The 25967-nt window shown below is 46.4% G+C and overlaps 1 protein-coding gene across 4 annotated transcripts; it reads left to right on the forward strand.

Moving 5' to 3' along the window:
• Positions 1–167: 167 nt before the first annotated feature.
• Positions 168–19968, forward strand: SHPK (sedoheptulokinase). 4 transcript variants are annotated; one of them, XM_087969986.1, is made up of 9 exons: positions 168–352; positions 507–653; positions 3051–3272; positions 6342–6483; positions 10844–11027; positions 12385–12537; positions 14983–15158; positions 16131–16331; positions 17788–19968. In XM_087969986.1, the coding sequence occupies exons 3-9, from the start codon at positions 3093–3095 to the stop codon at positions 18219–18221; spliced, it is 1470 nt and encodes a 489-aa protein (XP_087826112.1). In that variant the 5' UTR covers positions 168–352; positions 507–653; positions 3051–3092; the 3' UTR covers positions 18222–19968. The 4 variants fall into 4 exon arrangements, with proteins under 4 accessions (XP_087826112.1, XP_087826064.1, XP_087826173.1 ...); XM_087969938.1 differs by having other exon boundaries at positions 168–270; XM_087970047.1 differs by having other exon boundaries at positions 168–262.
• Positions 19969–25967: the final 5999 nt, after the last annotated feature.

Raw genomic sequence — 25967 nt, forward strand, 5'->3', positions numbered from 1 at the left:
GAACTCCAGGAGGGGTGATTAAGAGGAGCGAGGACATAACCAACATGGCGACCACGGTCATAGTCCGCCATATTGGGTGTGGCGAAGCCATTGATACAGCATAAATACGATGGTGACCTCTTCAAGATGGCTGCCGCGTCACGATGGCCGCCATATTGAGCGTGTCTGGCTTCCTCTGCTCCAAAGTTCATGTTAAAGCCGATTTTTCTACCTTCGGAGCCGTTTTTGGAGCCTTCTGGGCACAGTCCACCCAACTTAACCCGTCTCAAGGTGAAAAATCTGCTTGGAAAATGAGGGCTCAAAGCTATTCTGCATTGCTCCAACTGCCTGCTCCCTTTTAATTGCATTTCTGGTCATTATGGTTTTATTACTTTATTGCATGTCACTCTGCAGCTGCATTTAGGCGGGGGCGGGGGTGTTTAAAGGCTGCGAAATCTCCTCTTTATGGCTTTATCTTTGACATTGCATTTCTCTTCCCTGGTCCTTTTGGGCCCTTTCTTCTCCAGATGTGTGGGACTCCAATACCCATCATGCAGCATGGCCTGGGATGATGGAAATCTGGCATATCTGAATCCATTAGCAAAGTCTGCGTGCCTGTTGGCAATTTATGATTACAATTGAGACAAGAACTTCCTAAGGGAGGCATTTGTTAAGTGAGTTATGACCTTTTTTCTCCTGCGGTTGTTAAATGAATCACTTTAGTTGATAAAGGAAACCAGCTTTCCTCACTGGCTTCCCTTGTTAGAAGGTTGTTTATAAGCCACCCAGAGTCACTGAGATTAGAGACGGGGCAGCCAAATAAAGTAGGACCACAATTAAGCCCAAAATTTCTACTGTTAAGTGAGATATTTGTTAAGTTGTGCTCCGTTTTACGACCTTTCCTGCCACGGTTGTTAAGTGAATCATTGCAGTTGGGAAGTTAGGAACCCAGTTGTTAAGTGAATCTGGCTTCCTTGTTGACTTTAACAGATAACAGAATAACAGATTTGGAAGGGACCTTGTAGGTCATCTAGTCCAACCCCCTGCCTAAGAGGGAGACCCTGCACCACTTCTGACAGATGGCAGTCCAGTCTCTTCTTGAAAGCCTCCAGGGATGAAGCTCCCACAACTTCCGAGGGCAACTTCTGTTCCATGGGTGGATTGTTCTCACTGTCAGAAAATTCCTCCTTATTTCCAGGTTGAATCTCTCCTTGATCAGTTTCCATCCATTATTCCTTGTCTGGCCTTTGTGGGCTTTGGAAAATAGCTTGACCCCCTTCCTCTCTGCTTGTGGGAAGGTCGCAAAAGAGGATCCCTGATGTTGGGACACTGCAGTGGCCATTAAATATGAACCAGTTGCCCCAAGCATGTCAATTTTGATCACCTGCCCATGGGGATGATGCAATGGTCGTAAGTGTGAAAAATGGTCCTAAGTCGCATTTTTCAGTGTCGTGACTTTGAACGAGTACCTGTGCAAGGTTTGCCTTTGGGGCAGCTGGCCACATTGGCAAGATTTTTATAGACTTTTAAGCCTCTGGTGAAAGACGTGACTAGAAATAGGAATGGAACAGAATAGAATTCTTATTGGCCAATTTCAATTGGACACACAAAGAATTTGTCTCCGGTGCATAAGTTCTCAGCGTGCACACATACAATAACAAAAGTGATAGGTTGTAGATCATAAATCATAGTTTACAGTAATATAATATATGGTTTTATTTTTATTTTTTGTCTTTTAATGACCCCGTAATCCCTTGCATCGGGGTGGAGTCAGGGCAACTGAATGCAGCTGAGTGTTTACTGGCCAGATGCCCTTCCTGTCACCAATGCGGAGTTCACAGCAGATATATTCTCACTGTACCCAGAGAGAGAAATATCTGCCTCTGCCTAGGATCGAACTCACAGCCTCAGGTAGAAAGAAAAAAAATAAAGGAAACATGGCTTTTTATGATGATGGGAAATATCCTATTTGTCTCCTTTATGAGAATAAGATCTCTCTAATCAGCCATATTGAGACCAGACACTTCCACACTGCCACATTCTTGAGCCTGGGAAAATGGGAGGGGGGAATTTCTTGGAGTGTATGTGGGTAGACATAATAGCACTTTTTCTGCTAAGTCAAGGTCACGTTATTTCTGCACCTGGTGAAGAGGACGTCTCAAGCTGGGACAGATGGTGGTTGGAGCATGTGATGGGCGCAGGGGGTAGATTGGTAATTTTTTTACTTACTGCAAGGAAACCCAGAACTTTCAGATTCGAGATTTCCAAGATGTGCCAGTTTACTACTCTAATAAAAAGAACCTTGGAGAGGATGTCTGTCTCGGAGTTATTTGTTGGAGTGGAGGTTTTCTGGAACGCTGACAATGTCTTTTCTTGAGAGAATTTTTATGGTTTAAGAAAAACAGACTTAGGTGCAAAATTCCCATGTCTTTTAAATGTTGATTTATTCCAGTGTGTTACCTTTAAGGAAACATTGCATTTTATGAAAGGATACAGGGTTACTCTGACTCCATAGAATTAGAATAGAATTAGAATTAGAATAGAATTAGAATAGAATAGAATAAGAATAGAATAAGAATAAGAATAAGAATAGAATAGAATAGAATAGAATAAGAATAGAATAGAATAGAATAGAATAACAGATTTTGAAGGGACCTTGGAGGTCTTCTAGTCCAACCCCCTGCCTAGGCAGGAAACCCTACACCACTCCAGACAAATGGTGATCCAACCTTTTTTTTAAAAAGATCTGTGCAAAGGAGTGGGGGCGGGGTAGACCAGAGGCTTTTTAAACTTCTAACAAATCAATACAGGTCGACTTACAACAGTTCGTTTAGTGACCGAAGTTACAACAGCATTGGAAAAAAATGACATGGCCATTTTTCACACTTATGACCATTAGGAGCATCCCTACAATCCCGTTTGGAGCTTCCAGTTCAAAAGCCTGACGTGGCATTGAAAACAATAAGGACATTTTAAAAACAGGGATTTTAAAAAGCATCCAACATTGGTTTGGGCTGCAGTCTCTCCATCTCTTGAACAGGTGCAGGACTAACCTGGTTTCATTTTTCCAGCGGTGGTTTCAGGCTCCAGGCTTCAAGGCGCAGGAACCTCGGATGGCGCAGGAGACGCGGAAGTCTTTTGGGCTGCCGACCCCGTGCATCCTTGGCATCGATCTGGGTACCACGTCCGTCAAAGTGGTCCTGGTGGAAAAAACAAGCGAGGGCCCATCCCTGGTAGCCAGCTGCACCAAGCCATTGCAAGCGGATGTGCCCATCAAAGATGCTCAGTTGCGGGTAAGTTGAATAGAGAATAGAGCTGGAAGGGACCTCGGAGGTCTTCTAGTCCAACCCCCTGTGTCGGGGTTCCAAGTAATAACTCCATGGGAAGCTGAACTCTGAGGTAGGTAGGTTCCTTAAAGAACAATTTTATTGATTAGATTAGATTAACAGAGTTGGAAGGGACCTTGTAGGTCGTCTAGTACAGGGGTCGCCAACCTTTTGGACCTCAAGGACCACTAAACCCATAATTTTAAACCCCGCGGACCAGAGACCCTGGGAAAATCCCAAATAAAGTCTGCAGAAAAAATCCCCACCCTGTTTTCCTACCGATCGATCGTTCTTTATTCGGGATTTCAGGATACCGTCTCCAGCTCCGTTCTCAGGGGGGGAGAGAGTGAGAAAGAGAGAGACTTTTGGCTTCATGCAAGGAAAGCAGCAGAAGCCGCAGAAGTCTTTCTTTCTCTCCTCCAAACTCCACCAGAAATGAGCCTCTTGGAGCAGGAGGCCTTGCAGGGTCCCAAAGACTCATTTCTGTCGGAGTTTGGGGGAGAGAAAGAAAGACTTTGGCTGCTTTCTTTGCGTGCAGCCAAAAGCAGAAGAAGAAAGAAGCAGCCCATTGGCCAGGAGAGGCGCGTGGGGTGAGTTTCCCCCCCTCCGCCCTTTCCCCCCTCACCTCACTCCCTCATGGTGTTCGCAATGCAAGCAACACAAGCCTTGTGTTCCCGCAGGCCATGTGGGCGGTGCAGCCTTGTGTACCTGCGCAGCCTGGATTAATTGCTTTGGGTGGGACATTTCTCTGCGGAGCACCAAAATTTTCTCGCGGACCACCAGTGGACCCTGGCCAACGGGTTGGCGACCACGGATCTAGTACAACACCCCCTACCCCATTTCCAACAAATGGCAGCCCAGTCTCTTCTTGAAAGCCTCCAGTGATGAAGCTCCCACAACTTCCGAAGGCAACTTCCGTCCCATGGGTGGATTGTTCTCACCATTAGAACATTTCTCCTTAATTTCTAGGTTGAATCTCTCTCCTTTGGGTCACACTGGAGATATCACGTTGGCACAAACTGGTGAAAACCGACTCTGAAAGTTCCTGCGGTTTTCACCTGATGTGAAAAGTGAAAGTTTCCCCCTTTCCCAAGCCATCAGTCACGTGGTCCAATCAAGGTGCTGGCTGGTCGCCTGGTAACCGGACTCCTCCCTCTCACCCGGCTACCTGCTGGAACGTCCTTGGTTCCCACAGGAAACTATTTTGTTTTGGCTAACAAAAAACCCCATTTAACCATGTTTCCCCCTCCTCCCTATCCCATCTTGGCATTGTGGCAATCCCGAAGCTTCAAAAATGGCCCAGCCAGTTTCACTTCAAAGTTGATACCCTGGTCAAACAGGAGACCCCATACCAGTTCAAAAATCTCCAGAGATGGAGAAGAAAGAAAGGGAGGGATGGAGGGAGGAAGGATAGCAGAATAACTGAGTTGGAAGGGACCTCAGAGGTCTTGTAGTCCACCCCCCTGCTCAGGCAGGAGATCCTATACCAGTTCAGACAGGTGGCTGTCCAGTTTCTTCTTAAAAAACCCCAGAGGTGGAGAAAGGAGGGAGTTTTAATAACTGACAGAAGAAGTCATCCATCCAGGAGAAATCCTTTCGGTTGCCTTTCTCATGCGTAAAATATTCTTTCTCTTTTCTCATAAAATTTTCCCCGATTATTCTTTCTCCCCCCTTGAATCACTTTAGGTAGCAGCTAATTTAATGAATGAATGAATGACTCCTTCCTTCCTTCCCACTTTCTCCCCTTCCTTCCTTCCTTCCTTCCTTCCTTCCTTCCTTCCTTCCTTCCTTCCTTCCTTCCTTCCTTCCCACTTTCTCCCTTCTTCCTTCCTTCCTTCCTTCCTTCCTTCCTTCCTTCCCACTTTCTCATCTTCCTTCCTTCCTTCCTTCCTTCCTTCCCACTTTCTCCTCTTCCTTCTCACTTTCCCTCCTCCCCCTTCCCCCTCTTTTTCTTTCTTTCTTTCTTTCTTTCTTTCTTTCTTTCTTTCTTTCTTTCTTTCTTTCTTTCTTTCTTTCTTTCTTTCTTTCTTTCTTTCTTTCTTTCTTTCTTTCTTTCTTTCTTTCTCTTCTTCCCTCCCTTGTTTATCTATCTCTTTCTTTTTCCTTCCTTCCTTCCTTCCTTCCTTCCTTCCTTCCCACTTTCTCCCCTTCCTTCCTTCCTTCCTTCCTTCCTTCCTTCCTTCCTTCCTTCCATCCCACTTTCTCCCCTTCCTTCCTTCCTTCCTTCCCACTTTCTCATCTTCCTTCTTTCCTTCCTTCCTTCCTTCCTTCCTTCCCACTTTCTCCTCTTCCTTCTCACTTTCCCTCCTCCCCCTTCCCCTCTTTTCTTTCTTTCTTTCTTTCTTTCTTTCTTTCTTTCTTTCTTTCTTTCTTTCTTTCTTTCTTTCTTTCTTTCTCTTCTTCCCTCCCTTGTTTATCTATCTCTTTCTTTTCCTTCCTTCCTTCCTTCCTTCCTTCCTTCCTTCCTTCCCACTTTCTCCTCTTCCTTCTCACTTTCCCTCCTCCCCTTCCTCTTTCTTTCTTTCTTTCTTTCTTTCTTTCTTTCTTTCTTTCTTTCTTTCTTTCTTTCTTTCTTTCTTTCTTTCTCTTCTTCCCTCCCTTGTTTATCTATCTCTTTCTTTTTCCTTCCTCCTTCCTTCCTTCCTTCCTTCCTTCCTTCCTTCCTTCCTTCCTTCCTTCCTTCCCACTTTCTCCTCTTCCTTCTCACTTTCCCTCCTCCCCCTTCCCCTTTCTTTCTTTCTTTCTTTCTTTCTTTCTTTCTTTCTTTCTTTCTTTCTTTCTTTCTTTCTTTCTTTCTTTCTTTCTTTCTTCTCTCCCTTGTTTATCTATCTCTTTCTTTTCCTTCCTTCCTTCCTTCCTTCCTTCCTTCCTTCCTTCCTTCCTTCCTTCCTTCCCACTTTCTCCTCTTCCTTCTCACTTTCCCTCCTCCCCCTTCCCCCCTTTCTTTCTTTCTTTCTTTCTTTCTTTCTTTCTTTCTTTCTTTCTTTCTTTCTTTCTTTCTTTCTTTCTTTCTTTCTTTCTTTCTTTCTTTCTTAGGAGAGTGAGCAGGATGTCCACGGAATCATTGACGCTTTGAACGCCTGTCTGGTGACTCTTTCTCCGGCTGCTACACGAAGAGTTTGCTGCATTGGCATTTCTGGACAAATGCACGGGGTGATGTTTTGGGAAGCTGGAAAAGGTGAGATTTAGAACAGAGAACCACACCGTTAGGAGGTACCTCGGAGGTCTTCTAGTCCAACCCCGCTCAGGCAGCAAACCCTAGACCATTTCACGCAAATGGCTGTCCAATCTCTTTCTGAAAGCTGCCAGTGATGGAGCACCCACAGCTTCTGAAGGCCAGCTCATCTAACTATTCTAAATGTCAGGAAATTTCTCCCCGGTTCTAGGATTATTTGATTAGTTTCCATCCATTGTTTCTTGTCCTGCCTTCCGGTGCTTTGGAGCAGGGGTCCCCAACCACCGGTCCGCGGACCGGTCCCGGTCCGTGGAACAAGTCCTACCGGGCCGCTGGTTTGCTAGGCGCCACCATCTTTTTGATGAAAGCGTGCTTCGGTGAGCTTTTCCGGGTAGAAAGCTCACCGGAAGCACTTTTCATCAAAGATGGCGGCGCCCAGCTGATGCCGGTACTGGGCCGCGGCGCCCAGCTGATGCCGGTACTGGGCCGCGGCATAAAAAAGGTTGGGGATCACTGCTTTGGAGAATAGGCTGACCACTCTCCCCCCTTCTTTGGGGCAGCCCCTCAAATACTGGAAGACTGCTATCATGTTACCTGTCAACTCGTAAAGCATTCCTGGCCTGCTCTCGAGTTGCGATAGGCAGGAGAATGATTGATGACACACCCTGGGAGGGGGGCGAGAGGTGAAACAGGGACATAGGAGCGCCATGTTAAGACCCCAACAAATCCACCCCCATTCAAATCATAAATCTCTAGCTGCATCTCTCAGAGAAAATAAAATTGATTTATTAGAAGCGGCCATGTCGGTGTTGGCTAGATGCAGCCGATACTAAAAATACTCTCAACCAGTCCTTGAGTATTGAAGATTTGTCCTTTAAATGAATCCAAACTCCAGCTCCTCTTTAGGACAACGATGGTTTATTCAGCAAACAACCAATACTCTAATCAGGCAAGAATGGCTAAAAGCCAGGCGAGGTTAGCATTGGGTTTGAGTTGGCTCTCTTTCCTTTTATTATCATTATCATGAGACACACACACCCCACCACACCCAGGCCTATAGCAGTTCTAGTCCTGGCCACTCCTAACCTATTATCTCTAAATGCTATTAATCCTATAACATGTCTACCTCTTTAACCTACTCCGACCCTCACTAACTGATCCCCACCTGGTGCCACCTTCACCATGTCTTAACTCAATGCTTAATTACCACCTATATGTGCCCGAACCCCCTCCAACAATATGCACCATATTAATACATGAAAGAAACCATTTCCAGCCCCGTAGTTGCTTCAGAATCCATCCTTCAGTCCGCAGTTGCTTCAGAATCCATCCTTCAGCCCGCAGTTGCTTCAGAATCCATCCTTCAGCCCGCAGTTGTTTCAGAATTCATCTTTCAGCCCGCAGTTGCTTCAGAATCCATCCTTCAGCCCGCAGTTGCTTCAGAATCCATCCTTCAGCCCGCAGTTGCTTCAGAATCCATCCTTCAGCCCTCAGTTGTTTCAGAATCCATCCTTCAGCCTGCAGTTGCTTCAGAATCCATCCTTCAGTCTGCAGTTGTTTCAGAATCCATCCTTCAGCCCGCAGTTGCTTCAGAATCCATCCTTCAGCCCGCAGTTGCTTCAGAATCCATCCTTCAGCCCGCAGTTGCTTCAGAATCCATCCTTCAGCCCGCAGTTGCTTCAGAATCCATCCTTCAGCCCGCAGTTGCTTCAGAATCCATCCTTCAGCCCGCAGTTGCTTCAGAATCCATCCTTCAGTCCGCAGTTGCTTCAGAATCCATCCTTCAGTCTGCAGTTGTTTCAGAATCCATCCTGCAGCTCACAGCTCTGCTGAGTCATTCTAAAGCAACCTTCAGCACCATCGGCTAGCACACAAACAGCAATACAGATCCGGCGTCAGCAGAGCTAAGGTGATATTCTCCACTGCCAGCTGATTTGCTGCAAGGTGTGTTCGGAGCTGACAGGCTCCGTAGCGAACTCGGAGCCCGACAAATACATCATTCATTTCCCCCTTGATCCTGGTCTTCCCCCCAGCCCCCCTGGATGTGTATTCTCCAATGGGACACATCCATAGCCAAGAGTCATCAATCATGCTCTCCAGTAATATTCTTGCGCTCCAACAACTTTGGGCTGCCAGGGCGATTATCCAGGCACTTAAGGAATGCACTGTTTTTCCCCCCTCCCTTTCTCTGGCAGCTAAAAAGACCAAAGGAGTATCTTTTTAGTTGACATGCCGTAAATTACGTGAGGCAGAGCTGACTTGATTTGGGTATGTGCTGACATGTTGCTCCTAATAAATAACTGGACTTCTTTTGAAACTTGGCTCTAGGTTCATGGTTTAATTAGGGCGTCCATTGGAACCCTGACATCACCCATAAGAAGATCTTATGTTCTCAATCCCTCTGTTAACCAGCTCGGCTGCATACTTTCTCAACAGCCATCAGATGTTAAGAGGTGTGCAAGGCATTGGAGGTTGTCGAACATAGAATATTAGAGTTGGAAGGAACCTCAGGCGTCTTCCAGCCCTACATTTCTCCTGGGCATTTCGTCTCCTTGATTAGTTTCTATCTGTTGCTTCTGGTGTTGCCTTCCGGTGCTTTGGAGAACAGAGGGACACGGTCATTAAGGAACTCGGTTGTTAAGTGAATCTAGCTTCCCCATGGGCTTGTCTTGTCAGAAGGTCTCAAAAGCGGATCATGTGACCCCCGGGACGCAGCAACCGTCCTAAGTCCATGCCAGTTGCCAAGCCTCTGAATTTTCATCCCCTGACCCATGGGGTGTCAACTCAAAAATACTCCTTTGGTTTTTTTTTACTGTGTTTCTCATATAATAAGGCCGGGTTTTATTTATTTTTTGAGCCCTGAAAAAATGGCTAGGCCGTCTTTTCGGGGGTGACTTAATTCAGTGTAGTGAATAGATAGATAGATGATAGATAGATAGATAGATAGATAGATAGATAGATAGATAGATAGATAGATGATAGATAGATAGATGATAGATAGATAGATGATAGATATAGATATACCGTGTTTCTCATATAATAAGGCCGGGTCTTTTTTTTTTTTGAGCCCTGAAAAAATGGCTAGGCTGTCTTTTCGGGGGTGACTTAATTCCCCCCCCCCCCTTGCATCTTTGGGCAGGCGGGCAGCGACAGCTTGGATGTTGACCTCGGCGTTGGTGGGGCACTTCGTATCGGGGTCAACGCAGGCAGCACCATATCCGGGTGTGCAACAAAAGTACTTCCTAACGGCAAGCCCCCCCATCATTCCCCCCCATTTCACATGTTTTAATATAGTCCTTAATTTGGGGGGAGGGGCTTAATTTCATTTCATGCTTATAAAACATGCTGGGACTTCCTATTGGGGGAGGCCGTATTGTTGGAGAAACAGGGTAGTTGCCAGCAGAAAAGGAGTGGGGGGAAAGCAGTGCATTCCTCAGATGCCTTAGATAATCGCCTTGGCAGCCCAAAACGGTCGGCAGGCAAGTTTATTACTGGAGGGCATGATTGATGACTCTTGGCTATGGATGTGCCCCATTGGAGAATATACGTCCTGGGGGTGGGCGGAAGACCAGGGTCAAGGGGAAAATTAATGATGTATTTTAGTGTCGGCTGCACCCAGTTAACGCCAACTTGGTCACAACTAATAAATTGATTTTTTTTACTCTTGAGAGATGCGGCTAGGGACTTGTGATTTGAATGGGGGTGGATTTGTTGGAGCCCTGACATGGGAATGGTGCAAAGGTCATAATTGTGAAAAAACGGTCCTAAGTCGCTTTTTTCAGCACTGCTTTAACTTCAAACGTTCACTAAATGAATCGTTGTAAGTCGAGTGTCAACTCGTAAAGCATTCCTGGCTTGATATCGACTTGCCATAAGAAGGAGCGGGGGCGGGGGAGATCTGATGGAGCAGTTCAGATGCTATGGCCAGAAGCACATTCCACGCGTACCTTTCTCCCGATTGTATCCCAGGTTACTAGAGGCAGCCGGAGAGGCTGTGTTTTCTACAGTCCTGGAAAAGTGCTCTGTTGGAGAATGTGATTTATGACACACCCTGGGAGGAGGGGGAGAAAACAGGGTCATAGGTGGGCAGTCAATTACGTAGGACAGAGCCAACTGCACTTGGGAAAAGTGCCGGACGTGTTGCTCCTAATAAATAATTGGATTTCTTTTGAAACTTGTCTCGAGGCTCATGAATTAATTAGGGTGTCCGTTGGAACCCTGCCATCGAGGGCTTGCCTGTTTAAATAATGTGCTACACAGGGGCTTTTGTGTGTCAAGGACGGCCGACACCATAGAAAAGCAGGATTGTGATCACCCTGGTCCCTGGTGTTCCTCCACCTGAGCTCTCCCCTGCCTCTTCCAGGCGGCACATGGACCGAAAGTGGAGGCAGGTGGGCTTTTCAGCCGGACAAAGTGAGTCACCTCATCACCTGGCAAGATGGCCGCTGCGGCCCCAATTTCCTCTCTTCCCTCCCGGCGCCTCATTCGCATCTCAGTGTGGCTTCCGGCTACGGCTGCGCCACCATCTTCTGGCTCTCGAAGAACAGGTACATATACAGATTATAAGCCAGAAATATTCTTGTTTGAGATAGTGTTGGAAGAATTCTCCTTCTGGGTTCAGTTCCAAGTGGGGGGGAAAGACACTGGACATCTGGAGGCTGTTTGGAAACATGGTTTAATGGTGGACAGGACCCCATGGCTTGGAGCTCCAAAGTAAAAAAGGATGATCATATGCTTCAAGGTGAAAAGAGAAAAAGGGAGGGCCAAGATGCTGAGAGACCCTTATATACCCTCCGTTGGGCCCCGCCTTAGTGTTTCCTGTTCCTGTGCAAGAAATGGATCCCATTGGCTGTCAGATTCCCAGGGGTGGGAGGGTCTTAACTAACTTTGTAGGCTTTGCCTGGACCACGTGGCTTCACCTGAGTGTTGGCTGAGACAGTCCTCCCAGCCCAGGTGGTGAGATGGGTAGAGGCCTTTGTTATGTAGAATACTCTGGCCTGGGCCTTAGTGGCCCATTAGCAAAGGTGGGCGGGGGGCTGAGTTTCTGCTTCTGAGTTTCTACTCTTTTTAAGGGAAATATTCTGCCTTTTTAATATTTCCCAGGATATTTCATTTTTCTAGGAGAGCGGTGGATGCTAACTTTCTACAATATATATGTGTGTGTGTGTGTGTGTGTGTGTGTGTATAAAAGCAAAATACCACTCATGCATAATCACAAAATCTCCAGAACCGTAAAGCCTACAAACTTGAAATTTGGCACCTATGTTCCTCTTGGCTTCTAGGTGCTCACTAAGAAAGGATTTTTCAAAATGACCACCAGAGCATTTAGTATTTCCATTATTATTATTATTATTATTATTATTATTATTATTATTATTATTATTATTATTATTATTAAGCTCTGATGCTAAGGAGTTCTACTCCCCCTCCCCACCTGAAACGAAATCTCTTCCAAATGAAAAACACCAGCAGAGGAGAGGAGTTTCAGTTTCAGTTTCACAGCAGCAACCAGTTTTAGTACAAAACAGTTGAGCTAAGCCACGCCAAGGCTCCTTGCTGTCTCCTTCGTGCTCACACAACAAATACTGTTTCAGTTTCCAAACAGTCCTCAACTCTCACACACTGACAGAATGCTAGCCAGATGAATACAGATGGATGCTGGTAAGCAGAAGCAGATTTTTCCCACCTTATTTTCTTTCCCAAAAACTAAGCCCGGACCACATAGTTTTATAGCAGAGCCCAGGTATCCAGCTAGTGCGTATATGTGTGTGTGTTCATGTGCATAATATTCTTATGCCACACAATTTTTCCAATAGATGTACATTTGTACATTAATTCCATTCATTCATTCATTCATTCATTCTGTTTGTCTGTCTGAACTGCTTGTCTTTCCTCGCTGCCTAGGCCAGATTTCCTGGCACCCTACACCACTGCTGGAACAATCCAGGACTACGTCGTGGCTATGCTTTGCGGCCGAGAGAAGCCACAGATGTCGGTGCAAAACGCTGCCTCCTGGGGATACTTCAATACCCTGGAAAAATCCTGGAATACGAAACTGTAAGTCTGCAGACGGCCTCAAAAGAAGCCTGGCCAGGGGTGGGATTCAAAATTTTTAACAATCGGTTCTGTGGGCGTGGCTAAGGTGGTGGGCGTGGCTTGGTGGTCATGTGACTCGGTGGACATGGCTTGGTGGTCATGTTATTGGCTGGGCGTGGCCAGCTCAATATGACTCACATTGAGACACGCATCTCCTCGCCTGGCCTCTCATGACGGTGGGGATGCTGCAACAGTCGTAAGTGTGAAAAATGGTCATAAGTCACTTTTTTCAGTGCCATTGTGACTTTGAATGGTCACTCCACACAAGCAAAGGACCAGCAAAGGAGGGGAAAAAAACTCGAGAGAAGTTCCAGAGACAGGAAGTCTAGTCCTGCCAAGAATGTAATAAGGGTTAACGGAGAGGCACTTTCTGTGAGCAACACCAGAATGTTTCCTTCCTGCCTTCCTTACAGGATTAGTCCAGTAATTTCTTCTAACAACCGGTCTAACAACTGCTTAGAATGTTAAAAACCAGTTCTAGCAAATAGGTGCAAACCAGTAGAATCCCACCCCTGAGCCTGGCCGCCCCATACACTGTTCACATTACAACCTGTGCTCTGGGGTTTCATCCAGTGCATCTAAGACTTGGAAACTTGAATATGGGTGGAATCCCAGAATTCCCCACTCAGCAATGGTTTAAGAGGGGTGGGTTTCGACTCCCAGAATCCCCCATCCAGCATGTTTTAAGAGGGGAGGACTTCCACTCCCAGAATCCCCCAGCCAGCCTGCTTTAAGAGGGAGAACTTCCACTCCCAGAATCCCCCAGCCAGCCTGCTTTAAGGGGAGGACTTCCACTCCCAGAATCCCTCAGCCAGCCTGCTTTAAGAGGGGAGGACTTCCACTCCCAGAATCCCCCAGCCAGTCTGCTTTAAGGGGGTGGACTTCCACTCCCAGAATCCCCAGCCAGCCTGCTTTAAGAGGGAGGACTTCCACTCCCAGAATCCCTCAGCCAGCCTGCTTTAAGAGGGAGGACTTCCACTCCCAGAATCCCCCAGCCAGCCTGCTTTAAGGGGGTGGACTTCACTCCCAGAATCCCCTAGCCAGCCTGCTTTAAGAGGGGAGGGCTTCCACTCCCAGAATCCCCCAGCCAGCATGCTTTAAGAGGGGTGGACTTCCACTCCCAGAATCCCCAGCCAGCCTGCTTTAAGTGGGTGGACTTCCACTCCCAGAATCCCCCAGCCAGCCTGCTTTAAGAGGGGAGGGCTTCCACTCCCAGAATCCCCCAGCCAGCATGCTTTAAGAGGGAGGGCTTCCACTCCCAGAATCCCCCAGCCAGCCTGCTTTAAGGGGAGGACTTCCACTCCCAGAATCCCCAGCCAGCCATGCTTTAAGAGGGGAGGACTTCCACTCCCAGAATCCCCCAGCCAGCCTGCTTTAAGAGGGGAGAACTTCCACTCCCAGAATCCCCCAGCCAGCCTGCTTTAAGGGGAGGACTTCCACTCCCAGAATCCCTCAGCCAGCCTGCTTTAAGAGGGAGGGCTTCCACTCCCAGAATCCCCCAGCCAGCATGCTTTAAGAGGGTGGACTTCCACTCCCAGAATCCCCAGCCAGCCTGCTTTAAGGGGTGGACTTCCACTCCCAGAATCCCCAGCCAGCCTGCTTTAAGAGGGGAGGACTTCCACTCCCAGAATCCCCCAGCCAGCATGCTTTAAGAGGGGAGGGCTTCCACTCCCAGAATCCCTCAGCCAGCCTGCTTTAAGGGGGTGGACTTCCACTCCCAGAATCCCCCAGCCAGCATGACAGCCTGTGGAATTCTGGGAGCTGAAGTCCACCGATCTTAAAGCACATCCTTTAACATTTAAGTTAAGTTTAAAAATGTTCTTATTGTTTTAAATGGTGTGTATGTTTTGAATTGTAAGCTGTCCAGAGCCATTAATTGCGGTGGTTGGCTGTAGGAATAGAATAAATATAGTAATCGAACTAATACAGCAATCAAAGAAAATATAGAACTGGAATACAGCTAGTCCTTGACTTACAACCATTCATTTAGTGACCGTTTGATGTTACCATGCCACTGAAAATAATGACGTACGACCGTTTTTCACATTTACGACCATTGCAACGTCACCACGGTTCCCATGATCAAAATTCAGAGGCTTGGCCACTGGCACGTATTTACGACGGTCGCAGCCTCCCTGATCCCCTTTTGTGACATGCTGGCCAGCCAAGATTCACTTAACCACCAGTGCCACTAATCGAGAAACAGCAGTGATTCACTTAACTGTGGCCATTAAAGTCGTATCACGGGGCAAAACATACTTAACTGTCTCGCTTAGCGATGAAAATACGGGGCTCGATTATGGTTGTAAGTTGAGGACTACCCGTGCTATTCAGCCTCGACAGACACAGACACGCACCCACACACACACACAAACACACGCCGTTGATTCCTGCCTCTCTCTTTAGTTTGGAAGATTCTGGCTTTCCCATCCTCTTGCTCCCTGAAGTGGTTGATTCTGGAGATCTGGCTGGGGAAACCTGCCGGGCGTGGCACCAGATCTCGGCTGGGACCAAGGTCGGGGTAGCCATGGGAGATTTCCAGTGCTCGGTGTACTCTTGCATGTCTGAAAACAGCGACGCAGGTAAGGTGCCGCTGAAACCAAGCATGGAAAATGTTGACCTGGAGCAAGGGGAGATTATCCTGCTTTTGCAGGAAAAGGTAACTTTGGGCTTGTAGAGACATTTGGCTCTGGGGGGGTCCTTGGGTGCTTTCTGAGCTGGGTGGTTCCCTCGCAGACGTTTCATGGCCCAACTAGGGAACATTATCAGTGCTAGAAGGAGAGAGGAGGAGGAAGAGGGCTGGGTGGAACCAGGCTCAATAGCAGTAACTGTGAGAGGGATCTTGGAGTCTTAGTGGACAACCAGCTAAATAGGAGCCAATGTTGTGCAGCACAGGACTGTTTGTAGACCTGAATAAATGAAATTCTTTTGCCCTTCAATAGGAGTGGGATTCAATTTTTTTAACAACCGGTTCTGTGGGCGGGGCTTAGGTGGTGGGCGTGGCTTGGTAGTCATGTTATTGGCTGGGTGTGGCCAACTCAATATCACTCACATCGAGGCACGCATCTCCTTGCCTGGCCTCTCATGACGGTGGGGATGCTGCAATAGTCGTAAGTGTGAAAAATGGTCACAAGTCACTTTTTTCAGTGCCATTGTAACTTTGAATGGTCACTCCACACAAGCAAAGGAGGGGAAAAAAACTCCAGAGATGTTCCTGAGACAGGAAGACTAGTCCTGCCAAGAATGTAATAAGGGTTAACAGAGAGGCAGTTTCTGTAAGCAACCCCAGAATGTTTCCTTCCTGCCTTCCTTACAGGATTAGACCAGTAATTTCTTCTAACAACCAGTTCTCCAAACTGCCTATAATGTTAGCAACCGGTTCTTGCGAACAGGTGCAAACTGGTAGAATCCCACCCCTGCCCTTCACTGAGTGGAGCAAGGGAGAGAGGGGGGAGCGGTTGGGGAAAAGTCTCATATTTAAAAGGAGGCCTTGGTTTTATTTTATTTTTTAATTGAATCCTTCTCTCTCCCCTCCCCACCTTCCGCCGGTCCAGTTCTCAACATCGGCACGTCTGCCCAGTTGGCCGTCGCCATGCCCCCCGAGTTCCAGCCTCGGGAGTCTCCCGATTCAAATTCCCCTGTCCAATATTTCCCGTATTTCGACAACCGCTACCTGGCCGTGGCTGCTTCGCTTAATGGCGGGAACGTGATGGCGACGTTCGTGAAGATGGTGGTCGGATGGATGGCCGAACTAGGTATGAGCCTTTGAGGAGGGAGGAGGTGGGGGGTGCTTAGCAACCCGGTGGTTTTCCCATTCTCAGCCTTGTAAGTCCTTCTGCCTTCTTTCGCTCCTTTCCTTTTCTAGCACTAGCGCTTAGACTTATATACCGCTTGACAGCGCTTTGACAGCCCTCTCCAAGTGTTTTACAGAGTCAGCCTTTTGCCACCCAACAATCTGGGTCCTCATTTTACCTCGGAAGGACGGAAGGCTGAGTCAACCTTGAGCCTGGTGGGATTTGAACTGCCAAACTGCAGGCAGCCAACAATCAGCAGAAGTAGCCTGCAGTACTGCACTCTAACCACTGTGCCACTTTTCTCCTTCCTTCCTTCCTTCCTTCCTTCCTTCCATCCATCTTTCCATCCATCCATCCATCTTTCCTTCCTTCCTTCTTCCCACCACCATCCTTTCTTTCCTTCCTTCTTTCCTTCCCTCTCTCCTTCCTTTCTCCCTTCTCTTCCTCCTTCCCTCCTCCCTCCCTCCCTCTCCCTTCTTTGCTTCTTTTCTTCCTTCTTTCCTTCCCTCTCTCCTTCCTCTCCCTCCTGCAGTACTGCACTCTAACCACTGCGCCACCAAGGCTTTTTTCTCCTTCCTTCCTTCCTTGCTTCCTTTCATCCATCTTTCCTTCCTTCCTTCCCTCTCTCTTTCCTTCCTTCTTCCCCCTTCCCCCTTCCTTCTTTTCTTCCTTCCCTCTCTTCTTCCTCTCCCTCCTTTCATCCCTCCCACCCTTCCTTCCCTTTCCTTTCTCCCTTCTCTTCCTCCCTCCCTCCCTTTCTTTCATTTTCCATCTTCCTTCCTTCCGTGTTAATCTATTTTCTTTCTTTCTTTCTTTCTTTCTTTCTTTCTTTCTTTCTTTCTTTCTTTCTTTCTTTCTTTCTTTCTTTCTTTCTTTCTTTCTCTTTCTTTTTCTTCCCTCCCTTGTTTATCTACCTCTTTCTTTTTCCTTCCTTTCTTCCTTCCTTCCTTCCTTCCTTCCTTCCTTCCTTCCTTCCTTCCTTCCTTCCTCCCTCCCTCCCTCCCTCCCTCCTCCCTCCCTTCCTTCCTTCCTTCCTTTCATCCATCTTTCCTTCCTTCCCTCTCTCTTTCCTTCCTTCTTCCCCCTTCCATCCTTCCTTCTTTCCTTCCTTCCCTCTCTTCTTCCTCTCCCTCCTTTCATCCCTCCCACCCTTCCTTCCCTTTCCTTTCTCCCTTCTCTTCCTCCCTCCCTCCCTTCCTTCTTTTCTTCCCTCTCTCTTTCCTTCCTTCTTCCCTCCCTTCCTTTTCATTTTCTCATCTTCTTTCCCTTTCCTCCCTCCCTCCCTCTTCCTTCTCCCCTTTTAACAAACGCCCCACTTAGCAACAGAAACATCGGGCTCCACTGCGGCCATTTAGTCCAGGCCTCCCAGTACCCCTCGAGTCCTGCTCCAACTCCTTTTCCTCTTCCTCTTTTCCAGGGATCGAAGTCTCAGAATCGGCTCTCTACCAGCCGATGATCAACGCCGGGCTGACCCACGCCGACAGCCGTCTCCACATCTGCCCCACCGTCTTCGGAGAAAGGCACGCGCCCTCCCGCCTGGCATCGGTGACAGCGATCGCGGCCTCCGAAATTTCCTTGGGGCACGTCATCCGGGCTTTGTGCCGGGGGGTGGTCCGAAACCTGCACACCATGCTCCCCTCCGAGGGCTTGAAGGACGCCGGGGCGAGGCGGATCGTGGCCAGCGGAAGCGGGCTCTGCCGAAACGAGGTGATGAAGCAGGAAGTGGAGGAGGCCTTCACGCTCCCGGTGGCCTACGGCAAAGCCGCCGACGCAGCCCTGGGCGCGGCTTACGTGATGCTGAGGAGGAATTCCGGCAGAACAGAGCCAGAAGGGACCTCGGAGGTCTTCTAGTCCAACCTCCTGATCCAGCAGGAGGTGCTACGCTATTCCGGACAAACGGCTGTCCAATCTCTTCTTTAGAAACTTCCGGTGTTGGAGCATTCACAACAAGGGTCTTCAAACTTGGCAAGTTTAAGACTTGTAGACTTCAACTCCCAGAATTCCTGAGCTAACATGACTGGAGGAAGAATTCGGGGAGTCGAAGTCCACAAACCTTAAAGCTGTTCAAGTTTGAAGACCCCTGATTTACAACTTCTGAAGCCAAACCATTCCGATGATTAATTGTTCTCACGATCAGGAAATTCCTCCTTAGTTCCAGGTTGCTTCTCTCCTGGATTAGTCTCCCTATAAAAGGGATCAATATTAACCCTGGGCACGTGATCGAATTCCGAGCTCAATCAGGAACCATAGAATCTTAGACTGAAAGGCCCCTGCTCAAGGCAAGAGGCACGGCTGCAGTTAAACAAGCAGGAAAAGAGGGCTGTTTCAAAGGCCGCTTCTCTGCACGCCGCATGCTGATGACGATTTACAGGCGCGCGCACTGCAGCGTGCAGGGAAGCACATCATAAATCACCAAACCTCGTAAAACACTGAACCGGTAGTATCCCACCCCTGGAGCTAGTCCAGGGTTCACCAACGTTTCGGACCTCAGGGACCTCACTAAATTCATAATTTTAAAACCCGCAGACCACTAATATGATTTTTTTTTTTAAAAAAAAGATAGGGTTTAGTGCAATATAAAAAATGGAAATAATTTTTCTGCGAACCACCCAAATTTTCTCACGGACCACCAGTTGTTGACCGCCAGTTAGTCGAGCCCCCTTCTCAAGCAAGAGACCCTGTCCTATACCATTCCAGACAAATGGTTGTCCAGTTTCTTCTTAAAAACATCCAGTGAAGGAGCACCCACAAATTCTGGTGGCCAGCTGTTCCACCGGTGAATTGTTCTCATTGTCAGGAAAGTTCTAGATGGTGTCAAGCCCAAAATTGACATGTGCAGCCATTTTATTTCGCCTTTTTATATATTCCTTTTCTTTCTCTTTGCTAATTATGGGGGGGAGAGGGTTTCGGGCTTGCCACATTCCTAAGGTGGGAGGAGTGGAGACAGAGTTGTTTAGGCTAAGTGGTTCTCCTTCCCGTGGGAACCAAAGCTCACCTGCTGGGATCTGAAGGTGGAGATTGATAACACCAGGCAACGTGTCAGGATTCCGGCAGTTACTCCAGTTAAATCATGAGCCTTGAGCCACGCTCCCAAAACTAAAAAAGATTTATTTGAAGGTAACATTCTACGTCCACCATTTACCTGGGCGTAGCCAACTCTGAGATATGTAATTCACTGTCACCCTTGATCCTGCTTTCCCCCTCACCCCTCTGGGTGTATTATCCGACGAAAAACGTCCATAGCCAAGAGTCATTAATCATGCTCTCCAATTAGATTTTTGTGTGGCAGAAGCTTCAGTCATCTAATCCGTCTTTGAAGAAAATATGAATGGAATGTATTTTCGATTCCACACTGCCGCCTGCTCTTTGAAACTCCCCCCACTCTTTCTATTGTCAACTATAAAACGTGTATACAAAATGTTTTATGAGTTGACACCATGTTGATTTACTTCTATTACTTCTATTGGGGAATATGACTTTTAGAAGTTGTTTGTGACTTCCAATATTATGTGGTGTAATTCCAGGTTGTGTCAGATCCGGAATTACAACAGACTTTGCCAATTTGATACTATTCTAAATAAAAGAAATTATGATGGAAGATGGACTTGGCTTGTTTCTTTTTGAATGGATTTCATCACTTGGAAACCTGACTGATGGCTTCTCTTCTTGAATACAGGCTGTCCTTGACTTACAACAGTTCATTTAGGGACCAAAGTTACAACGGCACTAAAAAAAAGCGATTTATGACTGTTTTTCACACTTATGGCCATTTCAACATCTCCCTGGTTACAAGATCAAAATCCAGATGCTGGGCCACCGACTCATACTTACGACGGTTGCAGTGTCCCGGGGGTCACGCGGTCCCCTTTTGTGACCTTCGGACAGGCAAAGTCGATGAGGGAAGCCAGATTCACTTAACGCCCATGTGGCTAACATAACCCATGCGGTGATTCCCTTAACGACGGTGGCAAGAAAAGTCGTAAGATGGATCTAACAAATGTCTCACTTAGCAACAGAAAGGTTGGCCTCTTATGGTTGTAAGTCGATTATTACCTGTGGCTTCCAACTGTTGCTTCTTGCCCTGCTCTCAGGTGCCTTGGAAATGAAACACACACACACACACACACACCCCAATCCATGGGGCCAGGAACCCATCTTCCTCTGCCCTCAAGCCCGCTGGGCAAAGACTAGAGGTGAAATGCTGCCGGATCACCCCGGTTCGCCCAAACCGGTAGTAAAAACAATGCTACTAGTTTGAGCAAACAGCAGGGGTGGGATTCTACCAGTTCTGTCCCCTTCTGTAGAACTGGTTGCTCTGAAGAGCAGCAAACAGAGAGCATACATAGAACCGGTTCTATGTTTGCTGCTGTTCTGGCCCACCTGCCAGCCCAGGCTCTTACCTGACCTTTATTTCCTGCGTTTTCAACCACAGCTGCTTTGCGCAACACAGCTGTGATTGAAAAAGCAGGAAAAAGGGGGCTTTTCCAACCACTGCACACTTGCACGCAGCGCTGCTCAGCTGTCAGAACCGGTAGTTATACTGGTCGGATCCTATCCCTGGTGAACAGGTATTTTTCGACGATCAGCTGTGCCAAGCAATTTAGATCAACTAGAAATCAGGAAATGGTCGGACTCACAGCTGATTCTCCCCCTCCCGCCCACCCCGCTTTTGTACTTACCTTGGAAGGCTTCAAAATGCTTCTTTTTTCAGTGCCCAGAAGGCCAAACATGGGGCATGGGGAGTTTGCTGAAAAAGAAAAAAGACCTTTGACCCCCGAATCATATGTCCACATAGCTACGCCCACCTTTGGTTTGGCTCTGCAACCCAACAAGACAGACACGGACTTCAGAGAGTAATTAGGACTGCAGAAAAAATAATGGCTACCAGCCTACCTTCCATGGAGGACCTGTATTCTTCACGAGTCAAAAAGAAGGCTGTGAAAATATCTACAGACCCCACACATCCCAGACATAAACTGTTCCAACTCCCACCCTCAAAACGACGCTATAGAGCACTGCACACCAGAACAACTAGACACAAGGACAATTGTTCCCGAAGGCCATCCCTCTGCTAAACAAATAATTCCCTCAACATTGTCCAACTATTGACAAAGTCTGCACTACTATTACTATTAATCTTCTCATCACTCCTTATCACCCATCCCCTCCCACTTGGGACTGTATGACTGTAACTTTGTGGCTTCTATCCTTACGATTTATATTGACTGTTTCCTAGTATTATTTGATTGCTTATTGTACCCAATGACTATTATTAAGTGTTGTACCTGATGATTCTGGACTCTTGATGAATGTATCTTTTCTTTTATGTACTTTATTTATTTATTTTCTTTGGCTCAGTATTTGTAAACAGCAATGGATCATGCCCAGTATTTCCTAGCCGAACCACAGAAAACTACAATGATCTAATACAGGGTCCAACGCCGGTCCGTGGACATATGAACAAGCCTTACCAGGTCGCTGGTTGCGGCCGCCGCCATCTTTAGTAAAGCGCTTCCGGTGAGCTTTTCCGGTAAGCTCACGAAGCGCTGTCATAAAAGCTGTGCACGGTGAAAGCCATTTCCCAAGCTCACGAGCGCCATCATTTTTGATGAAAACCGTGACGCTAGCGTTCGTATAAAAGATGGCGGCGACCGGGCGCCCAGCTGATGCCGGAACCGGGCGGCGCCGAAAAGGTTGGGGATCCCTGATCTATACGTATCGATCTTACAGAAGACAATGTTGTAAAAGCACTACGCAATCTAAAACCATCTCTATCTATTGACTGGACGGAATATGTGCCTACTTCTTAAAAAGCTATCCACTGCCATAGCCAAACCTCTAAGCATAATCTTTGAAAAATTTTCAGGACCAGCTCCTTGTCTAACCTATGGTCACAAGCCACGGTCATCCCCATCTTCAAAAAGGAGACCCCAGCCTAGTTGAAAATTACAAACCAATCTCCTTATGCTGCGTCACCTGCAAAGTCATGGAATCAATTATTACCCAATCCATCACCCTCCACTTAGAAACAAACAACCTACTCTCCAATAAACAATTTGGTTTCAGAAAAAAACTATCCTGTAATCTGCAACTCTTACACTGCAAAAACATATGGACTACACAACTCGATCAGGGCAAAACAATAGACGCAATCTACATAGACGCAATCTACATTCTGTAAAGCCTTTGATTCAGTGGTACACGACAAACTACTCCTAAAACTAAAATCTTATGGTATCTCTGGACCACTGTATAACTGGATAGAAGTATTCCTGTCAAACAGACAACAAATGGTAAAAATTGGGAGCATCCTATCAAATTCTGTACCTGTCATTAGTGGTGTCCTCCAAGACAGTGTTCTAGGACCAACTCTCTTCATACTCTACATAAATGACCTCTGTGATCATATTAAGAGCAACTGCATTCTCTTCGCTGATGATGTAAAGTTGTTCAATACCACAGACAATACTGCTACCCTTCAAAAAGATCTTGACTATGTACCAGAATGGTCAAACAAATGGCAACTTCAAATCTCAACAAATAAATGGTCTGTCTTACATATTGGCAAAAAAAATCAGAAAATAAAATACAAGCTGAATAGTCAAGATCTTGTTGATGATCCAAGCTCTGTGAAGGACCTTGGAGTACTCATCTCTAATGATCTAAGTGCTAGAGTCCACTGTAACTACCTAGCCAAAAAGGCATTAAGTTTTGTTAACCTAATCCTACGTAGCTTTTTCTCTGGTAATATCACACTACTAACGAGAGCATACAAAACATTTGCTAGACCAATACTCGAATACAGCTCATCAGTCTGGAACCCACATTACGTATCTGATATTAGCACAGTTGAGAAAGTCCAGAAATATTTCACAAGAAGAGTTCTCCACTCCTCTACTCGTTGTAGAATACCTTATGCCACCAGACTTGAAATTCTAGACCTAGAAAACCTTGAATTACGCTGTCTTCAGTCTGATCTAAGCATGGTATATAAAATCATAATTGCAATGACTTACATATCAATGAATACTTCAGCTTCAACCATAACAACACAAGAGCACACAATAGATACAAACTTAAGGTTAACTGCACTAAACTTGACTGCAGGAAATACGACTTCAGCAACAGAGTGGTCAATGTCTGGAATCCTCTACCTGACTCTGTGGTTTCTTCCCCAAACCCCAAAAACTTTAACCTTAGACTGTCTACTATTGACCTCACCCCTTTCCTAAGAGGTCTGTAGGGGGCGTGCATAAGTGCACCAACATGCCTACCGTCCCTGTCCTATTGTTTCTTTTATTTTTGTTATATGTACCCATTTCATTTATTCATAACTGTATATATACTTATACCTATTATCTTGTAAGCGATTGACAAATAAAAATAAATAAATAAAAATAAATAAAAACTGAGAGCATTTGCACCAAGACAAATTCCTTGTGTGTCCAATCACACTTGGCCAATAAAGAATTCTATTCTATTCTATTCTATTCTATTCTATTCTATTCTATTCTATTCTATTCTATTCTATTCTAGCCATGCCCATAGAACCGATAATTAAAAAAATTTCAATCCCACCACTGGTGAAGAGGAGGGTGGGAAGGGACAGGAGACGCCTCCTCCCCTTTCAGAACAAAGATGATACCTGAGCTGACCACCAGAATGGTTGAAAATGGGCATCCTCAGGTGCCAAACCTGGATTCTGCCAGTCGGATATTTTGAGAGTAGTTCGTTTGAGTGTGAACTGGGAAGAAGTCGAGGAGAAATCACTCCCTAGAAATCCGCAGCCCCTTCCCACGGCATTTCCAGGGACTCTCAGTTCCTTTCTGAATGTGTTGAGAAAGAAGGAACTTTGCCCCTACTTAATTGTCTTTTGCTATAGTGTCTTGATTCAATTCCAGCATCCCACATTCAAGTACAACTTAGCATCAAAGGGGAAGAGAATTTTAAAAGAAAGAAAAGAACAGTGACCAAAAGATTACACATTAAACCGATTTGTAAGAAAAACAATCTCTGTCTTTCTTTTCAGACAGAGCTGATAATAATCAAGGCCCTTCTTTCGGCACTGATATTGTTCCCTAGTTGGGTCATGAAATGTCTGCAAGGAAACTACCATGCTCAGAGAGCACCGAGTCCTCCTCCTCCTCCTCAAACCTCCACTTCCTCTAGCACTGATATTGTTCCCTAGTTGGGTAATGAAACATCTGCAAGAAAACAATCAAGCTCCAAGAGCACTAAGGATCCCACAGTCCTCTTCCTCCTCTTCCTCCATTTTCAACCACCCCTCCCATCTAGCACTGATGATGTTCCCTAGTTGGGTCATGAAACATCTGCAAGAAAACAACCCAGCTCAGAGAGCACCAACTATCTTCCTCTTCTTCCTTCCTTCCTTCCTTCCTTCCTTCCTTCCTTCCTTCCTTCCTTCCTTCCTTCCTTCCTTCCTTTTAGCACTGATGATGTTCCCTAGTTGGGTCATGAAACATCTGCAAGAAACCCATCAAGCTCTGACAGCACCAAGGACCTCCACAGCTCAACACTGAGCTACAAACATTATCTTCTATTAAGACAGAGCATCTTTGGTGTCCCATCTTCCTCTTGAAACTATTCCTTCTTCTCTGGCTAGGGAAGGGTTGTCCCAAAGGTGCTTTCTTCTTCTTCTTTTTCTTTTCTTCTCTTCCTTTTTTCTTTCTTTCAAGAGGCAACTGGACTTTCTGGTTTTTCTTTGAAGAGGTTTCGCTTCTCACCCAAGGAGCTTCTTCAGCTCTGACTGGATGGTAGGGAAGGGAAGGATTTATATTTCTTGCTGACAGCTGGTCATTTGCATCCTTTAAGAAGGTCGTTGAGGCCACTGGGAGGTTTATCCGTGTCCTTGGGGTCACCTGAGTGGTGCAAATGGGTGTAGGCTGTAGAGGGGATTGTGAACTGCTGAAAGGATTGTGTTGTAGAAGGCTCCACACCCATTTGCACTACTCAGGTGACCCTGAAGATACGGACAAACCTCCAAGTGGCCTCAACGATCCTCTAAAAAGGATGCAAATGGCCAGTTGTCTGCCAGGAATATAAACCCTTCCATCTTCCACCATTCAGTCAAAGCTGAAGAAGCTTCTGGGATGAGAAGCGAAACATCTGGAAAGAAAAACCAGAACGTCCAGTTGCCTCTTGAGAGAAAAGCGGGGGAAACGGCACCTTTAGGACAACCATGACCTGGATAGCTGAGAATCTCCATAAACATCTAGGGAGCGGTTATTCCTGCCTTGGTGAAGGGATTGGAGTAGACCTCCGAGGTCCCTTCCAATTCTAGGGTTCCTGAATTTTGCAGGTAGCCATTGAAAGACTAATTTGAGCTTTCTGGGTGCAGAGCCAGTTTTTTTTTTAAATGTGTGACTGTTTGCAGGAAGAAGAATAGAATAGAATAGAATAGAATAGAATAGAATAGAATAGAATAGAATAGAATAGAATAGAATAGAATAGAATAGAAAATAATAGAATAGAATATATGGAATAGAATAGAATACAATAGAATATTGGAATAGAAAAATAGACTGAATATATGAAATGTAGAAGTGGAATGGAATGGAATGGAATGGAATGGAAGAA

This window comes from Notechis scutatus, chromosome 1 (assembly GCF_049901735.1).
Source record: "Notechis scutatus isolate UNSWTSFEM ecotype Mainland chromosome 1, rNotScu1.2, whole genome shotgun sequence".
Classification (NCBI taxonomy): Eukaryota; Metazoa; Chordata; class Lepidosauria; order Squamata; family Elapidae; genus Notechis; species Notechis scutatus.